This window comes from Macaca thibetana, chromosome 16, assembly GCF_024542745.1.
Source record: "Macaca thibetana thibetana isolate TM-01 chromosome 16, ASM2454274v1, whole genome shotgun sequence".
In the NCBI taxonomy this organism is placed as follows: Eukaryota; Metazoa; Chordata; class Mammalia; order Primates; family Cercopithecidae; genus Macaca; species Macaca thibetana.
In genome coordinates this window covers 18,669,760-18,688,079 of record NC_065593.1, presented here as the reverse complement: position 1 = coordinate 18,688,079, position 18,320 = coordinate 18,669,760, and the positions used below count along the sequence as shown (strand labels likewise).

The 18,320-nt window shown below is 42.6% G+C and overlaps 1 protein-coding gene across 1 annotated transcript in view; it reads left to right on the top strand.

Annotated features, from left to right (window-relative positions):
- Positions 1 to 18,320, top strand: part of PAFAH1B1 (platelet activating factor acetylhydrolase 1b regulatory subunit 1) — a 108,145-nt gene that overhangs the window by 42,087 nt on the left and 47,738 nt on the right. Inside the window, exon 2 of the mRNA XM_050765825.1 lies at positions 10,293 to 10,515. Coding sequence (XP_050621782.1) covers positions 10,484 to 10,515 — 32 coding nt within the window. The 5' untranslated portion in view covers positions 10,293 to 10,483. The remainder of the gene's footprint in view (positions 1 to 10,292; positions 10,516 to 18,320) is intronic.

Below are 18,320 nucleotides of genomic sequence, written 5' to 3'. Positions count from 1 at the left end.
TCTTTGTCTGTCTTGTGGAATAGTATCAGAAGGATTGGTACCAACTATTCTTTGAACGTCTGGTAGAATTCTGCTGTGAATTCGTCTGATCCTGGACCTTTTTTTGTTGGTAATTTCTTAATTACCGTTTCAGTTTCACTGCTTGTTATTGGTCTGTTCAGGGTATCTTAATTCTTCCTGATTTATGCGAGGAGGGTTGTATTTTTCCAAGGTTGTATTTTTTGTTTGTTTGTTTCATTTTCGTTTAGTTCTGCTCTGATCTTGGTTATGTGTTTTCTTCTGTTGGGTTTGGGTTTGGTTCGTTCCTGTTTCTCTAGTTCCTTGAGGTGTGACCTTAGATTGTCTGTCTTTGCTCCTTTAGATTTTTGATGTAGACATTTAGGGATATGAACTTTCCTCTTAGCACTGCCTTTGCTGTATCCCAGAGGTTTTGATAGGTTGTGTCATTATTGTTATTATCCATCTCTTCTAGGTTTTCTCATTTATGTGTGTAAAGGTGTTCATAGTAGCCTTGAATGAACTTTTGTATTTCTGTGGTGTCAATTGTAATATCTCCTGTTTCATTTCTTAGTGAGGTTATTTGGATTTTCTCTCTTCTTTCCTTGATTAATCTTGCTAATGGTCTATCAATTTTGTTTTATGTTTTCAAAGAACCAGCTTGTTTCATTTATCTTTTGTATTGTGTTTTTTTTTTGTTTGTTTGTTTCAATTTTTCGTTTAGTTCTGCTCTGATCTTGGTTATGTGTTTTCTTCTGTTGGGTTTGGGTTTGGTTCGTTCCTGTTTCTCTAGTTCCTTGAGGTGTGACCTTAGATTGTCTGTCTTTGCTCCTTTAGATTTTTGATGTAGACATTTAGGGATATGAACTTTCCTCTTAGCACTGCCTTTGCTGTATCCCAGAGGTTTTGATAGGTTGTGTCATTATTGTTATTCAGTTTGAATGATTCTTTAATTTCCATCTTGATTTCGTTTTTGACCCAATGCACATTCAGGAACAGGTTATTTAATTTCCATGTATTTGCATGGTTTTGAAGGTTCCTTTTGGAGTTTATTTTCAATTTTATTCCATTGTCTGAGAGAGTGCTTGATATAATTTCAGTTTTCTTAAATTTATTGAGGTCTACCTCGTTTTGTGGTCTATCTTGGAGAAAGTTCCATGCGCTGTTGAAATTCAGAATGTATAGTCTGTGTTTATTGGATGAAATGTTCTGTGTATAGATTAAGTCCATTTGTTCCAGGGTATAGTTTAAATCCATTGTTCCTTTGTTGACTTTCTGTCTTGATGACCTGTCTAGTGCTGTCGGTGGAGTATTGAAGTCCCCCACTATTATTGTGTTGCTCTCTGTCTCATTTATTAGGTCTATTAGTAATTGTTTTGTAAATTTGGGCACTCCAGTGTTAGGTGCATACATATGTTTAGGATTGTGGTATTTTCCTGTTGGACAAGGCCTTTTACTATTATATAACGTTCCTCTTTGTCTCTTTTAACTGCTGTTGCTTTAAAATTTGTTTTGTCTTACATTAGAATAGCTGCCCCTGGCTGGGCGCGGTGGCTCAAGCCTGTAATCCCAGCACTTTGGGAGGCCGAGACGGTTGGATCACGAGGTCAGGAGATCGAGACCATCCTGGCGAACACGGTGAAACCCCGTCTCTACTAAAAAATACAAAAAACTAGCCGGGCGAGGTGGCGGGCGCCTGTAGTCCCAGTTACTTGGGAGGCTGAGGCAGGAGAATGGCGTAAACCCGGGAGGCGGAGCTTGCAGTGAGCTGAGATCCGGCCACTGCACTCCAGCCCGGGCGACAGAGCGAGACTCCGCCTAAAAAAAAAAAAAAAAAAAAAAAAAGAATAGCTGCCCCTGCTTGCTTTTGGTGTCCATTTGCGTGAAATGCCCTTTTCCACACCTGTACTTTAAATTTATGTGAGTCCCTATGCGTTAGGTGAGTCTCCTGAAGGCTGCAGATGGTTGGGGAGTTCTTATTCAGTCTGCAGTTCTGTATCTTTTTTTTTTTTTTTTTGAGACGGAGTCTCGCTCTGTGGCCCAGGCTGGAGTGCAGTGGCCGGATCTCAGCTCACTGCAAGCTCTGCCTCCCGGGTTTACGCCATTCACCTGCCTCAGCCTCCCGAGTAGCTGGGACTACAGGCGCCCGCCACCTCGCCCGGCTAGTTTTTTGTATTTTTTGGTAGAGACGGGGTTTCACTGTGTTAGCCAGGATGGTCTTGATCTCCTGACCTCGTGATCCGCCCGACTCAGCCTCCCAAAGTGCTGGGATTACAGGCTTGAGCCACCGCGCCCAGCCGGTTCTGTATCTTTTAAGTGGAGTATTTAATCCATTTACATTCAATGTTAGTATTGAAATGTGAGGTATCCTTGCATTCATCATGCTCTTTGTTGCCTGTGTACTTCTGGTTTTTTTTGTTTTTTGCTTTTGCTTTTTAACTTGTATTTTTGTTTTGTAGGTCCTATGTGATTTATGCTTTAAAAAGGTTCTGTTTTGATGTGTTTCAAGGATTTGTTTCAAGATTTAGAGCTCTGTTTAGCAGTTATTGTAATGGTGGCTTGGTAATGGTGAATTCTCTCAGCATTTGTTTGTCTGAAAATGACTGTAGCTTTCCTTCATACATGATGCTTAGTTTCACTGTGTATAAAATTCTTGGCTGATGATTGTTTTGTTTGAGGAGGCTGAAGATAAGGCCCTAATCCTTTCTAGCTTGTAGGGTTTCTGCTGAGAAATCTGCTGTTAATCTGATAGGTTTTCCTTTATAGGTTACCTGTCTTCTGTCTCACAGTTCTTTCCTTCCTCTTAACTTTGGATAACCTGATGACAGTGTGCCTAGTGAAGATCTTTTTGGAGTGACTTTCCCAGGTGTTCCTTGTGCTTCTTGTATTTGGATGTCTAGGTCTCTAGCAAGGCCTGGGGAGTTTCCTCAGTTATTCTTCCAAATATGTTTTCCAAGCTTTTAGAATTCTCTTCTTCCTCAGGAACACTGATTATTCTTAGGTTTGGTCATTTAACATAATCCCAGACTTCTTGGAGGCTTTGTTCATATATTCTTATTCTTTTTTCTTTGTCTTTGTTGCGTTGGGTTGGGTTACTGTCTTCAAGCTGGTAATTGAAAATAGACATGATTTAAATATCTAGCAATAAAAGATTGTTAAAAATAGTACATCCACATGATCAAATATCATACAGTCATTAAAAATTAAGACAAGGCCAGGCGCGGTGGCCCACCCCTGCAATCCCAGCACTTTGGGAGGCTGAGGCGGTGGTTCACCTGAGGTCATGAGTTCGAGACCAGCCTGACCGACATGGTGAAACCTTGTCTCTACTAAAAATACAAAAATTAGCCAGGTGTGGTGGCGTGTGCTTGTAGTCCCAGCTTTGGGAGGCTGAGGCAGGAGAATCGCTAGAACCCAGGAGGCAGAGGCTGCGGTGAGCCAAGGTGGGACCACTGCACTCCAGCCTGGGTAACAGAGCAAGATGCTCTGTCTCAAAAAAAAAAAAAGGAAAGGAAAAAGAAAACTTGGCCCAGGCTATCTGCCTTCCAGCAGTGAAAGAAAAGGGCTTTAGTTCTTCCCCAGCCTGTGATGTCTGCATGCCGGATTTGCACCCTCCCCTGAGTTCTGGCCAGGAGGCTTCCCACCCCATTCAAATGGGTACAAAATTTGGCTAGAGAATTCCTTCTTCCTGTGGGGTTTTACCCCCTGCTCCTCTGGCCACCCTCCCTGTGGTGCCAGGCAAGAATGGGCTGCTTGGGGACCCAGTGAGCTCCCAGGGCCTTTTTGCTGCTTCCTCTACCCCTGCATTTCGCTTGGCTCTCTAAGTTAAAGTCTGAAACTTCAACCGCAAACAGACCTTCAGTTTCTCTAGTGGGGGTGTGCTCAGGAGAGGAGGGGCTTTCTTTCTCAATTCCGCAGCTGGGGCACTCACAGTACTTGGGGTGTCTCCCGGGTCCTGCAGGAGCAATCCGCTTCCTTCAGAGGGTCTGTGGATCCTCTTAGGACTGCTGGTTGGTTCTTGCAGTGGATCTGGAGCTAAAATTCACAGTGCAAGCCTCTGCATGCTGCTCTATCCAGAGCTGCAATCTAGTCCTGCCTGCCGTCTGCCATGATCCGTTAATTCCTCTCCTTCTGATTTTTAAAACATGTTTTATTATGGAAAACGTCAGACCCTTACACAAAGTTAGAGAATAGTGTAATGAACCCTTATGTACCCATTACCCAGCCTCAACAGTTAGCAGTTCAAAGCCTGTCTTGTTTCATATATCTGTCTCATTCACTGTCATTACCCAAGTCACAGACATGATATTATTTTACTTTGATTTGATGTAGTTTTTTCATTGTGTATCTTCTTTTTGTAGAGAAGGGGTCTTGCTGTGTTGCTCAGGCTGGTCTTGAACTCCTGGCCTCAAGCAATCCTCCTGCCTTGGCCTCCCGACATCTTGGGATTTCAGGCGTGAGCCTCCACACTCAGCCTCATTGTGTATTTCTGAAAGACTTTTAAAAATAACCACAATACTGTTATCACTTCTTAAAAATTTCAGTTATTTAGTATTGCCAGATGTCCAGCCAGTGTTCAGATTTCTCCAAGTTTGTTCATTGGTTTATATTACAATTTGTCCAAATCTAGATCTAAATTAAGTCTATAAATTGCAATTGGTTGATATGTCACTTGTCTCACTTGATCCATAGGTTTCCCTTTCTATCTCATTTTTCTTCCCTTGGTATTTATAGAAGAAATTTGGTCATTTGTTTTATAGGACTTTTCACAGTCTAGATTTTGCTGATTGTATCCTCATGGTGTTCTGTAACATAGAGTTGGTCCTCTGTATCTGTGGGTTCTGCGTCTGTGAATTCAATCCCGGATCGAAAACATTAGAAAAAATACATCTGTACTGAATATATACAGACTTTTATTCTTGTCATTCTCTTAATAATATAACAACTATTTACATAATATTTACATTGTATTGAGTATTATATGTAATCCAGAGATGATTTATATTATAGGGGAAGATATGCATAGGTTATATGAAAATACTACACCATATTATACCAGGGACTTGAGCAACCTCGGGTATCAAAATCCTGGAGGTCCCAGAACCATTGCCCCATGGATACTGAGGTGTACACTGTATTCATCTACCCTCTATCCTTCTTGCAGATTGATAGTTGAAGCCAGAGGCTTGATTCATGTTTGATTTTTGTGGCAAGAATACTTAATAGGTGGTAGTTGTTATTCTATCACTACACCAATATAAACTACAGTTACATAGATATAGAACTGTAATCATACCATGATCTGGTTGTCTTGTTGTTTTACTAGGCTTTGGTTAATTCTTTCTTCATTTCTCCTATGGTCTTTTTCTCCACCATCAAGATTTCTTTTTTCTTTTTCTTTTTTTTTTTTTTTTTCTTTTGAGCTGGAGCTTCACTCTGTTGCCGGGACTGGAGTGCAGTGATGCAGTCTCAGCTCACTGCAACCTCTGCTTCCCAGGTTCCAGCACTTCTCCTCCCTCAGCCTCCCGAGTAGCTGGGATTGCAGGTGCCTGCTACCATGACTGGCTAATTTTTGTATTTTCAGTAGAGATGGGGTTTCGCCATGTTGGTCAGGCTGATCTCGAACTCCTGACCTCAGGTGATCCACCTGCCTGGGCCTCCCAAAGCGCTGGGATTACAGACATGAGCTACCCCGCCCAGCCAGGATTTCTCTCTTTTTTTGTTTTAAGTTGTAAGGCGTCATACCTAGATTATTAGGATTTAAGTATCTAATTTGGCTGGGGGGAAAAAAACAGAAAAACTGCTTTTCAATATTTTCATCTACTTTAAAAGTATTTATTTATGGTACCATCGCTGCTTCATCTCTTTCCTCATTTAAATATTATTTCTGCCACGTGAAACCATTCTCATCAAGGTTATCAACTCCTTGCTGAATACAACAGACCCATCCAACCTTACTTTGCTTGATAGTTGGACAGCTTTGGATACTGTTGATTGCTTCCTTGAAATACTCTCTTGGCTTTTGAGACATACTCTCTCCTCTTTTTCTTTTACCTCTTGAACTGTTACTTTTAGCCTTAGTTGTAGGCTCTTTTAAATATAGGTGTTGCTCTGCACAATCTCCATGGGTAATCTTATCCACTGCTGTGGTTTCAGTAAACATGTCTAAATAGTACCAAATCTTTTTTTTTTTTTTTTAATAGGTTGGTTCTCTTCAGAACTAACTTGTTTGTTACAGCTTTGTACTGGAAATTTCACAGGCATCTTAGAATCAACATATCTAAAATGGAGTTAATCATACTTTCCTCATCCCCTCACACATTCTACTTTCCTGTTCAATTTAGTTTAGTTTTTTTGTTTTTTGAGACGGAGTCTCGCTCTGTTGCCCACCCTGGAGCGTGATTTCGGCTCAGCTGCAACCTCCGCCTCCCAGGTTCAAGCGATTCTCCTGCCTCAGCCTCTCAAGTAGCTGGGATTACAGGCGCTCGCCACCACACCCAGCTAATTTTTGTATTTTTAGCAGAGACGGGGTGTTTTCGCCATGTTGGCCAGACTGGTCTTGAACTCCTGACCTCAGGTGATCCACCCACCTTGGCCTCCCAAAGTCCTGAGATTACAGGCATGAGCCACCGCGCTCCATCTCAACTTAGTTGTAAGCCAGAAATCACTTGACTCCTTGACTGACTTTCTCCCTTTCTTACTGTCCACGTTGAGTCACTAGTCCTGTAAGATTTACCCAGTAAACAACTTTAATGCATCTCATTCTCTTTATTTACTCCTGTTGTCCTAACATAGACCTCTGTCATCTGTCACCTTCATTACTGCAAGCTTCCTTTCTGGTCTGTTCTTCACTATGTAAATGAGAGTGATTTTTTTCTAAAAAACTTATCTAATGGCTCCCCATTGGCCCTGGGATAAATTATAAAGACCTGAGTTTATTTTGTGGCCTGTTTGCTTGCTGAGCTTCACCCTGTGCCATCGCCCACAGGTGGCAATACTTGTCACATTATTCACGCTGTTTTAATTGCCCTCTTGGCTGACTCTTCCAGTAGACTGTAACTTCTTGAATGTAAAGACCAAGTCCAGCCGGGCGTAGTAGCTCACACCCGTAATCCCAAGCACTTTGGGAGACCAAGGCGGGTGGATCACTTCAAGTCAAGAGTTTGAAACCAGCCTGGCCAACATGGTGAAACCCCGTCTCTACTAAAAATACAAAAAGTAGCCAGGCATGGTGGTGGTTGCCTGTAATCTCAGCTACTCAGGAGGCTGAGGCAGGAGAATCACTTGAAACTGGGAGGTGGAGGTTGCAGTGAGCTGAGATTGTGCCACTGCACTCCAGCCTGAGCAACCAGTGAAACTCTGTCTCCAAAAAAAAAGACCAAGTCCTTTTCCCCATTAAACATGGTATTTAAGACAATACCTAGCACGTGCTATAAATTAAGTGTTCTTTATATGTTTGTTGAATGAATAAGTTTGTTCAGTACACCAATGTATTTAATGATTTGTGTATGTGTTTTATCATTATTAGGTAATCCTACTGTGCCAGTACTGTCATCATTCTTTTATTTTTATTTCTTAAGAGACAGAGTTTCTCTCTGGCACCCAGCCTGGAGTACAGTGCCACAATCATGGTTCACTGCAGTCTTGACCTCCTGGGCTCAAGCAGCCTTTCTGCCTCTGCCTCCTGAGTAGCTGGGACTGACTACAGGCGTGTGCCACCATGCCTGGCCAGTTTTTTTTACTTCTTGTAGAGACAGGGTCTCGCTGTGTTTCCCAGGCAGGTCTCAAACTCTTGGGTTTAAGCAGTCCTCCCACCTCAGCCTCCCGAAGTGTTGGGATTACAGGCATGAGCCACCATGCACAACACTGTCATTATTCTTGTACATTGATTTGCTTTTTTGGCTAGCAGAGGTCTGTTTATAATTAAATTGGACTCTGTAATATACATCATATGGGGGGAGTTTTTTCTGATTAAAGCAGGGATTTTTGCCATAACTTATTTTCACTCTATATAATTGGACCAGGCATGGTGACTCACGCGTGTAATCCTAGGACTTTGGGAGGCCGAGGCAGGAGGATTGCTTGAGTTCAGAAATTTGAGACCAGCCTAGGCCATGTGGCAAAACCCAGCCTCTACAAAAACACACACACACACACAGAGAAAATTAGCTGGGGTTGGTGGCACATGCCTGTAGTCTTAGCTACTCAAGAGGCTGAGGTTGGGGGGTACCTGAGCCCAGCAGGTTGAGACTGCAATGAACCATGATTGTGCTGCCACTGTATGCCAGCCTGGACAACAAAATAAGACCCCATCTCAAAAAAGAAAAATATGAAGAAGAGTGAGGCTTGAATAATTGGGAGTTATTAAGTACCAAAGAAGTATGGTTTACTGGGTTGTTTGTTGTGTTTGGTTCCACTTCCACTATTTCTTAGTGATACCAATCATATTTCTCAGAATTTAGATGGAGTGATAGTGATGGCTTTCGGCTGTCATTTGTAGTTAGCTGGGCTCCAGGTCAGAAGAGTCATTAAGGATTATAAAATAAATTCCTGCTTTTATTTACTAGAATTGTTCTTCAGATGAGGGTCTCTAATGGAATAGCAGTTGCCATAGTGAGCTGTCACTCTGTCACTCAGGGCTCATGTTCGTTTTTTGTTTGTTTGTTTTTGAGACGGAGTCTTCCTCTGTTGCCCAGGCTGGAGTGCAGTGGCATGATATCAGCTCACTGCAACCTCTGCCTCCCAGGTTCAAGCGATTTCTGGCAAATTTTTGTATTTTTAGTAGAGACAGGGTTTCACCATGTTGGCCAGGCTGGTCGCAAACTCCTGATCTCAGTGGTCCGCCCGCCTCAGCCTCCCAAAGTGCTGGGATTACAGGCGTGAGCCACCATGCCTGGCCTCAGGGCTCATATTTGAAACCCGAAGGTATGCTCCCCGCCCGCCCCCCCGCTTTAAAAGAAATTGGGTCTCGCTTTGTCACCTTGACTGGAGTGCAGTGGCATGATTTTACCTACCATAACCTTGAACTCCTGGGTGGCGAGCACTCCTCCTGCCTTAGCTTCTGAAGTAAGCATGCACCATCACACCTACCTAATTTTAAACATTTTCTGTAGAAACGGGGCCTCCTATGTTTCCCAGGCTGGTCTTGAACTCCTGGGCTCAAGTCATCCTCCTGCCTTAACCTCCCAAAGTGCTGGGATTACATGTGTGAGCCACCATACCCGCCTCTCATTTTTCTTTCTTCACTGGCTTATTCATTACTGTATTCCCAGTGTCTGGAGCAGTGACTACAATGGCATTTGAAAGGTACTCAGGAAATGGTCCTTTAACTCTTCTGTCCATGATAGGTTTCTAGATTGGTTATCCCACAGGGTCTTTATTATATGTTGATTTCATATCATTTGGAGGATGGTTTTTTTTTTTATTGCTTTGAATTGCCTTTTCCACTGGTAGCCTCTATTTTAAATAAGACCATCTCAAATACGTTTTTTAATTCGGTGCATTGGTTAAGAGAGCATAAGATTCTAGCACTTTGGGAGGCTGAGGCGGGAGGATCCCATGAACATAGGAGTTTGAGATCAGCAATGTAGGGAGACCTGTCTCTACAACAAAAAAATTAAAAATTAACTGGGCATGGTGGTGTGTGCCTGTAGTCCCAGCTGCTTGGGAGGCTGAGGTGGGAGGATCGCTTAAGCCCAGAGGGGAAAGGCTGCCATAAGCTGTAATCATGGCACTGCGCACTCCAACCTGTGTGAGAACCTGTCTCCAAAAAAAAAAAAAAGCCTAAGATTGCTAAGCAGTAGTGTATGTTATAAATACCGGCCATTCTCAGGTTGTTGGTGACTAACATTCAACATTGAAGGTTACTTCAGTTATAGTTGGCACTGTTGGGCTTGTGCAGTTCATGAAACCCTTATCTGTTTTACCTTTTATACCTTTTTTGTAAATACGAAATTTTACTTTTTGTCTCTAAGAGAGAATTACAGTCTTTTAGAGTTATATGTTAATATTTGAAATCAAATGTATCTGTCAGGTTAACATGATTGGGATTGGGTAAATGTATGTTAAATTTAAAAGTAATGCTGTTTTGGCTCATTGAATTATTAATTTAAAAGATATAAAACAGTATGGTTTTTGACATTAGTTGACTTTTACTATAAGTTGAAAATCATCATGTGATATTTATACTAACATCACAATACATTTTATCTTTGAAAATGAGTACTACAACTAATAATTTAGAAATAAATTTTAAGTGAAATAATCTTTTTTTTTTCTTCTCTCTTTCTCCTTAGGTGGAATGAATCTTACTTGTTGAATATCTCCTGGTTACCAGTTGGATTCATTTGTAAAAGAATCATTTTCCCCTGTGTGGAAGACACTCAGTGGCATATTTAAATTATAAGTCCACGGATCAAAAAGCTTTTTGATTTCCCAAAGGAGGGACATTACCACTATATCAGATAAGCTTGACATTACAGCCAAGATGGTGCTGTCCCAGAGACAACGAGATGAACTGTAAGTTTCTTTGTTTTGTGCTTTAAAAAAAAATTGCCCTCATGAGAGAGAAAGTAGTAAATTAAAATACAGCTTTGGGAGGTCTCTTCTAAGATCAAAACTATTTTTACTAGTGTTCCAATATTGGTTTAGGCAGTTTGGTCTGATTTTAAAACAGAGTCTTGTTATGATATAGCATTATTTTTAAAATTTATTCATTTTTTTCTGAGAAGGAGTTTTTCGCTCTTGTCACCCAGGCTGGAGTACAATGGCACCATCTCGGCTCACTTCAACCTCTGCCTCCTGGGTTCAAGCGATTCTCCTGCCTCAGCCTCCCACGTAGCTGGGATTACAGGAACCTGCTACCATGCCCAGCTAATTTTTGTATTTTTAGTAGAGATGGGGTTTTACCATGTTGTCCGGACTGGTCTCGAACTCCTGACCTCAAGTGATCCACTCACCTCGGCCTCCCAAAGTGCTGGGATTACAGGCATGAGCCACTTTGCCCGGCCATGATACAGCATTATTCACCCTTGTGACTTGATTGTATGTAAGTTTAACGCAAAACAGACAAGTCAGTTGGGATAAGTTTTACCCTAAGCGTATCTTTTTTGTTTGTTTTTTTGAGACAGTCTCGTTCTGTTGCCCAGGCTGGAGTGCAGTGGCGCCATCTCGGCTCACTGCAGGCTCTGCCTCTCGGGTTCATGCCATTCTCCTGCCTCAGCCTCTCGAGTAGCTGGGACTGCAGACGCCTGCCACCATGCCCAACTAATTTTTATATTTTTGGTAGGGACGGGGTTTCACCGTGTTAGCCAGGATGGTCTCGATCTCCTGACCTTATGATCCGCCCGCCTTGGCCTCCCAAGGTGCTGGGATTACAGGCATGAGCCACCACGCCCTGCCCTGAAGCTTATCTTTTAAAATATTATGTTCAATAGGAAGTTAGGTGCTTCAAAGCTCTTCTAAACTTTTTTTTTTGGTCTGGAATCTATGTCTTAGAAAAGTGAAAGCTGTCTTGTTCTTGTTATCACTGATGCCTTTCCTTTGCCTTGTTGTGTTTCTTTTATCTTCCAATGGCCATTACAGAATTTGAACTTCATGAGGTAGCTAATAAAATAATTAATGCGGATGCTTTAATGAGAGAGGTGTGCAATGGTTTGATCCCTTCTGTTTTAGAGTATTTTATAGCATTCCTTTTTTTTTTTTTTTTTGAGACGGAGTCTTGCTCTGTCGCCCAGGCTGGAGTGCAGTGGCCGGATCTCAGCTCACTGCAAGCCCCGCCTCCCGGGTTCACGCCATTCTCCTGCTTCAGCCTCCCGAGTAGCTGGGACTACAGGCGCCCGCCACCTCGCCTGGCTAATTTTTTTTGTATGTTAGTAGAGACGGGGTTTCACCGTGTTAGCCAGGTTGGTCTTGATCTCCTGACCTCGTGATCCGCCCGTCTCGGCCTCCCAAAGTGCTGGGATTACAGGCGTGAGCCACTGTGCCCGGCCAGCATTCTATTTTTATAGGTGAAGAACATAGGGGGATTTTCCACTCCTCCTGCTTCACCTGACTAGCCTTAAAAACAAAAAAACAAAACGGGAAAATGTGGCTTTATGTTCTACTTTTTCTTTTCTTTTTTTTTTTTTTGAGACGGAGTCTCACTCTGTTGCCCAGGCTAGAGTGCAGTGGTGCGATCTTGGCTCACTGCAACCTCCGCCTCCAGGGTTCAACCAATTCTGCTGCCTCAGCCTCCCAAGTAGCTGGGATTACAGGCGCCTGCCACCGCTCCCAGCTAATTTTTGTATTTTTAGTAGAGTCAGGGTTTCACCATCTTGGCCAGGCTGGTCTCTGACTCCTGACCTTGTGATCCACCCGCTTTGGCTTCCCAAAGTGCTGGGATTACAGGCATGAGTATGTTCTACATTTTTAAAATTAAAAAAAAAATTTATGTGGCTTTTCAACAATTTTTATTTGAAAGTAATTTCAAATTTATAAAGTTGCAAGATTAACACAAAGCATACTAATGTTTTTTGAAATACACCCATTGTTAACATTTGTACCATTTGCTTTATCATCTGCACTCTGTGTGTTGGGGGTGTGCGTGTGCAGTACACAATAGGTTTTCCTTAAACCATTTGAGAGTAAGTTGCATATATCAAAGAAATACCTTTTCCCACAAATAAACGTAAGTAGTTCCCAAGAATAAGGATATTCTATAAAACCGCAGTATAGCTAGCAGTTTTATTAAATTTAACTTTCCGTGTTCCAGTTTTGTCAGTTGATTCTGTAATGTCTTTCGTGGTGCTTTGTGACTCTGGTGCATCATCCAGTCCAGGATCAGGCATTGCATTTAGCCCTCATGTGTCTTCAGTCACACGTAATCTGGAACAGTTCCTCAGCTTTTCTTTGTCCTTTTTTTTTTTTGACCTTGATGTTTTTGAGGAATAGTCTTTGTTTTAAAATAGCGTATTTCTCATATTGTCCTTTTTTTTTTTTTTTTTTTTTTTTTGAGACAGAGCCTCGCACTCTCGCCTGGGCTGGAGTGCAATGGTCCAATCTCGGCTCATTGCAACCTCTGCTTCCTGGGTTCACACTATTCTTCTGCCTAAGCCTCCCAAGTAGCTGGAATTACAGGCACCCACCACCACACCCGGCTTATTTTTTGTATTTTTAGGAGAGGCGGGGTTTCACTATGTTGGCCAGACTGGTCTCAAGCTCCTGACCTGGTGATCCGTCCACCTTGGCCTCCCAAAGTGCTCATATTGTACTTTTCTAGTGTTTCCTCATGATTAGATTCAGGTTATGCATTCTTGGCCAGAATACTACGTAAGTAGTTTGTATTCTTCTTAGGACAGTTGCATTTAGAGAGAGATATGGTCATCTGCCCCTCAATTTTCATCCTCAACCAAAATGATTGATTTTTCCACTGTGTAGTTACTGTTGTTTTCTTTACCACAAATAAGTGGGAAGTACTTTTAAGACCATACAAACATTAATGTTTTCCGTCAGTATTTCCCTTCTGGATTTGACATCTATTGATGAGTCTCGCCTGAACCATCATTACTACAGCGGTTTTTATAGAGTGGTGATTTTCACCACCACTCATTCCACACTACAGGCAGCACTCATCATTTTGCTGTAAGCAAGGGACTTTATTTTTCTTCTCTTTATTTACTTGCCTTTCTTTTCTTTCTTTCTTTTTCTTTTTATTTACTTGTCTCCCTCCCTTCCTTCCTTCCTTTTTTTTTTTTTTTTTGGAGTCTCACTCTGTTGCCCAGACTGGAGTGCAATGATGAGATATTGGCTCACTCCAACCTCTGCCTCCTGGGTTATTCGATTCTCCTGCCTCAGCCTCCCAAGAAGCTGAGATTACAGGCACCTGCCACCGCGCCCAGCTAGTTTCTGTATTTTTAGTAGAGACAGGGTTTCACCATGTTGGCCCGGCTGGTCTTGAACTGCAGACCTCAGATGATGCGCCCACCTTGGCCTCCCAAAGTGCTGGGATTACAGATGTGAGCCACCGCGCCCGGCTGTCTTTTCATCATTGATGTGAACTCATGAGTTCTCGTATTTTCCATCGTTTATCATGCATCACTGTTCTCACTGTTTTCGTACTTGAATTGTCCCTCGTTTGGCCCGTGAGAGCCCCCTTAGTTGATACTTTTGTATGCTCCTATCATTTTGGGGGATTACTTCCTTACTTTCTAGAATAACAAGATCGTCCAGGTTTACTATGTACCTATCCTGCCTTAATTCTAGAATCAGCTCTTTCTCCAACAAGCTTTGGTTCTTAGTGGCGCATGATATGTATTAGAGACCAAGATATGGGCACTAGGTATGGACATTATTACTGGGATGTCTTTGCTTCTGAGCCCTTTAAGTAGAGACAGAGGTAGAAAATACATGCATGTATGAATACATATACCGACACCCTGGTAGAGACATATACAAGTGTTTTCTCAGTCTTGGCAAGATTGACATTTTGGGCCAAATAATTCTTTGTTGTGGGGGCTGTCTTGTATAATGTTGGTTGTTAGCAGCATCTCTGGCTTCTACCCACTAGATGCTACAAAGAAAATTATCTCCAGACATTGCCAATGTCACCAGTTGAAAACCACTGATAAGTACCTACATGTACACATACTTACTTTAGAAATCATTAGGCTACAGTGATGCTTCTAATTCTGGTCTGTCCCCACAAAATTCTTTATCTTCTCTCATTCCATTTATTTATATCCCTCTTCTTCCATAGCGAGAACCCTGACTCCCAATAATATCAATAGATTGACTCATTTGCTCAATTTTGTAATATAGAATGAGCACCCCAAGTCCAAAAATCCAAAATGCTTCAAAATCCGACACTTTTCGAGTGCCAACATGACACTACAAATGGACGGTTCCACACCTGACTGACCCCATGTGACCAGTTGCATATGTTATTTAAAATATTGTATAGAATTACCTTCATTAGAACTTGGGGATAAGTGTTCAGAAAAAAATAAATAAAATTGCCTTCAGGCTATATGTATAAGGCATTTATGAAACAAATGAATTTTGTGTTTAGACTTGGTTGAGGCTTATCCCCGAGATACCTCATTAGATATATGCAAATATTCCATAATTTAGAAAAAATGTCGAAATCTGAAATACTCCTGATCCCAAGCATTTCAGATAAGAGATACTCAACCTCTACTTCTAAAATAGTTTTAGAATTGTTTCCCTCATACTTCTACGAAGACCAAACATCCGGGAACGGATTGAGAATGCGTATGCAGCTCTACTCCTGCCTGTCCTGCCCACGACATGATCATCAAATGTGTTAATAGGTTACTTAGAATTTGTTTTGTTGTTGTTTTCCCTCTTTGCATGATGGTATTACTCATTTGAAATATAGTTGAGTTCATCTTGCTTATTTTGATCCTCCCCCTTATTCCCCGCTGTCCTGTCTTTAATTTTTTTTTAGAAAAACATATACCCAGAAGTGTTATTCTCTTCTGAATCCCTTCCACCATGTTACCCCCAACTACTTTCATCCCTTGAGGGAATCAAGCTTATTGTTTTTAAAAATATGAGATATATGTCTTCTTATTTCTCCCTCTTTCTTAAATAAAAGGGGGCATACTATATATGTTCTTTGTTTGTTGGTTGGTTGGTTGGTTGGTTTTGGAGACAGAGTCTCATTCTGTCTTCCAGTCTGGACTGGAGTGCAGTGGCATGATCATGGCTCACTGCAGCCTTGACCTCCTGGGCTAAAGCGATTGACACATTTCAGCCTCCTGAGTAGCTCCGACTGCAGACACATGCCATGCCACCATGCTCAGCTAATTTTTTCCTTTGCCTTTTTTGTTTTCCCCCTTTTGTGGAGAATGGGGTCTCACTATATTGCCCAGGCAGGTCTTGAACTCCTGGGCTCAAGCTGTTCTCCTGCCTCTGCCCCCCTAATAGCTGGGATTACAGGCATGAGCCACTGCGCCTGGCCACACTCAACTAATTTTTCTTTCTTTTTTGTAGAGACGGTCTCACTGTGTTGCCCAGGCTGCCTCTGAACTCAGGTGATGCTCCCACCTAGGCCTCAGAAAGTGGCCTTTCTTCCCCCTCCCCACCCCGGAGACAGAGGCTTTCTCTGTGGCCCAGGCTGGAGTGCAGTGGGGCGATCTCAGCTCACTGCAACCTCTGCCTCCTGGGTTCAAGTGATTCTTGTGTCTCAGCCTCCTGAGTAGCTGGGATTATAGGTGGGCACCACCACACCCAGCTAATTTTTTGTATTTTTAGTAGAGACAGGATTTCACTATGTTGGCCAGACTGGTCTTGAACTCCTGACCTCAAGAGATCCACCTGCTTTGGCCTTCCAAAGTGCTGGGATTACAGTTGTGAGCCACCGTGCCCGGCCCATACCTGGCTTTTTTTGATGTTGTTGTTAAAGACAGATTCAACCTCTTTTGCCCAAGCTGGAATACAGTGGTGCAGCATTTAATTTCTGGGCTCAAGTGATCCTCCCACATCAGTCTTCTGAGCAGCTAGGACTTCAGGCTCCTGCCACCACATCTGGCTAATTTTTTATTTACAAATTTTTTTTGTGAAGATGAAGTCTTGCTATGTTGCCCAGGGTGGTCTCACTCTTGGGCCCAAGCCTCCCAAGTTGCGGGGGTTCCAGGCTCAAGCCACTGGGCCTCTCTTGCTCTTTTTTTTTTATCTTACCAATCCAGTATCTCCTGGAACTTTTTCCATGTAAGTTCATAAAACTTTTCCTCATTTTTCTCTTTAAAATAGTTGTAGGCTGGTCACAGTGGCTCACGCCTGTAATCCTAGCACTCTGGGAGGCTGAGGTGGGTGGATCACCTGAGGTCAGGAGTTCAAGACCAGCCTGGCCAACATGGCAAAACCCCATCTCTACTAAAAATACAAAAAATTAGCTGGGCTTGGTGGCAGGCGAGCTGGGAGGTTGAGGCAGGAGAATCACTTGAACCTGGGAGGTGGAGGTTGCGATGAGCTGAGATCACACCATTGTACTTCAGCCTGGGCAACAAGAGTGAGACTCCATCTCAAAAATAAATAAATAAATAAAACAGTTGTATATGTAGCACCTAGTTCTCTACTTATACCTTAATGTATTCAAGCAGTCTCCCGTGTTTGGTATATTTAGGTAGTTTTCAATATTTTGTAACTCCAAATAATACTGTATATAATACATAACCCTGTATAAGTGTACCTTTGTGTTACTTGGAGCTATATCTGTTTTTTAGTCGTTGTTATTTCTGAGTCAATTCAGATCTTCCAGATGCTTTGTATGAACTCACTGCAGTCACACTTACTACCGTCATAATCAGGATAAGTATTTAAACATTATGACATTATAACCCACAAGAGAGCTTTTAATTTGAATAAAAATGAAGTGAAAGAGGAGAACCTAATTTCAGATGACTAAATGTGTGGAGAGCTTTAGATAAATAAGTTAAAATGTTCATCAGGCCAGGTGTGGTGACTCACACCTATAATCCCCAGCATTTTGGGAGGCCGAAGTGAGAGAGTGGCTTGAGCACAGAGGTTCAAGACCAGCCTGGGCAACCTGGTGAAACCCCGTCTCTACAAAAAATACAAGAATTAGCCAGTCGTGGTGGCACATGCCTGTAGTCCCAGCTACTCAGGTGGCTGAGGCAAGAGGATTGCTTGACCTTGGGAGGTTGAGGCTGCAGTGAGCCATGATCATGTCATTGCACACCACCCCGGCAACAGGGCAAGATCCTGTCAGAAAACAAAAACAGAAGTGTTCATCAAGCAAAGAAAATTTGTCTTATGATAAGATTTAAATGTAAATCTGGGGCCGGGCGCGGTGGCTCATGCCTGTCATCCCAGCACTGGGATGCTGAGGTGGCAGATCACTTGAGGTCAGGAGTTGGAGACCATCCTGGCCAACATTGTGAAACTTCACCTCTACTAAAAATGCAAAAATTAGCTGGGCGCGATAGCGCATGCCTGTAATCCCAGCTAGTCGGGAGGCTGAGGCACAAGAATCACTTGAACCCGGGAGGCAGAGATTCAGTGAGCCGAGATTGCACCACTGCACTCCAACCTGGGGGACAGAGGGAGACTGTCTCAAAAATATATATATTTCTCTTTTTTTTAGACGGAGCCTCACTCTGTCACCCAGGCTGGAGTGCAGTGGCGCGATCTCGGCTCACTGCAGCCTCTGCCTCCTGGGTTCTCCTGCCTCAGCCTCCCGAGTAGCTTGGACTACAGGCGCATGGCACCACGCCTGGCTAATGTTTTGTGTTTTTAGTAGAGACGGGGTTTCATTGTGTTAGGATGGTCTCGCTCTCCTGATCTCGTGATCCACCCGCCTG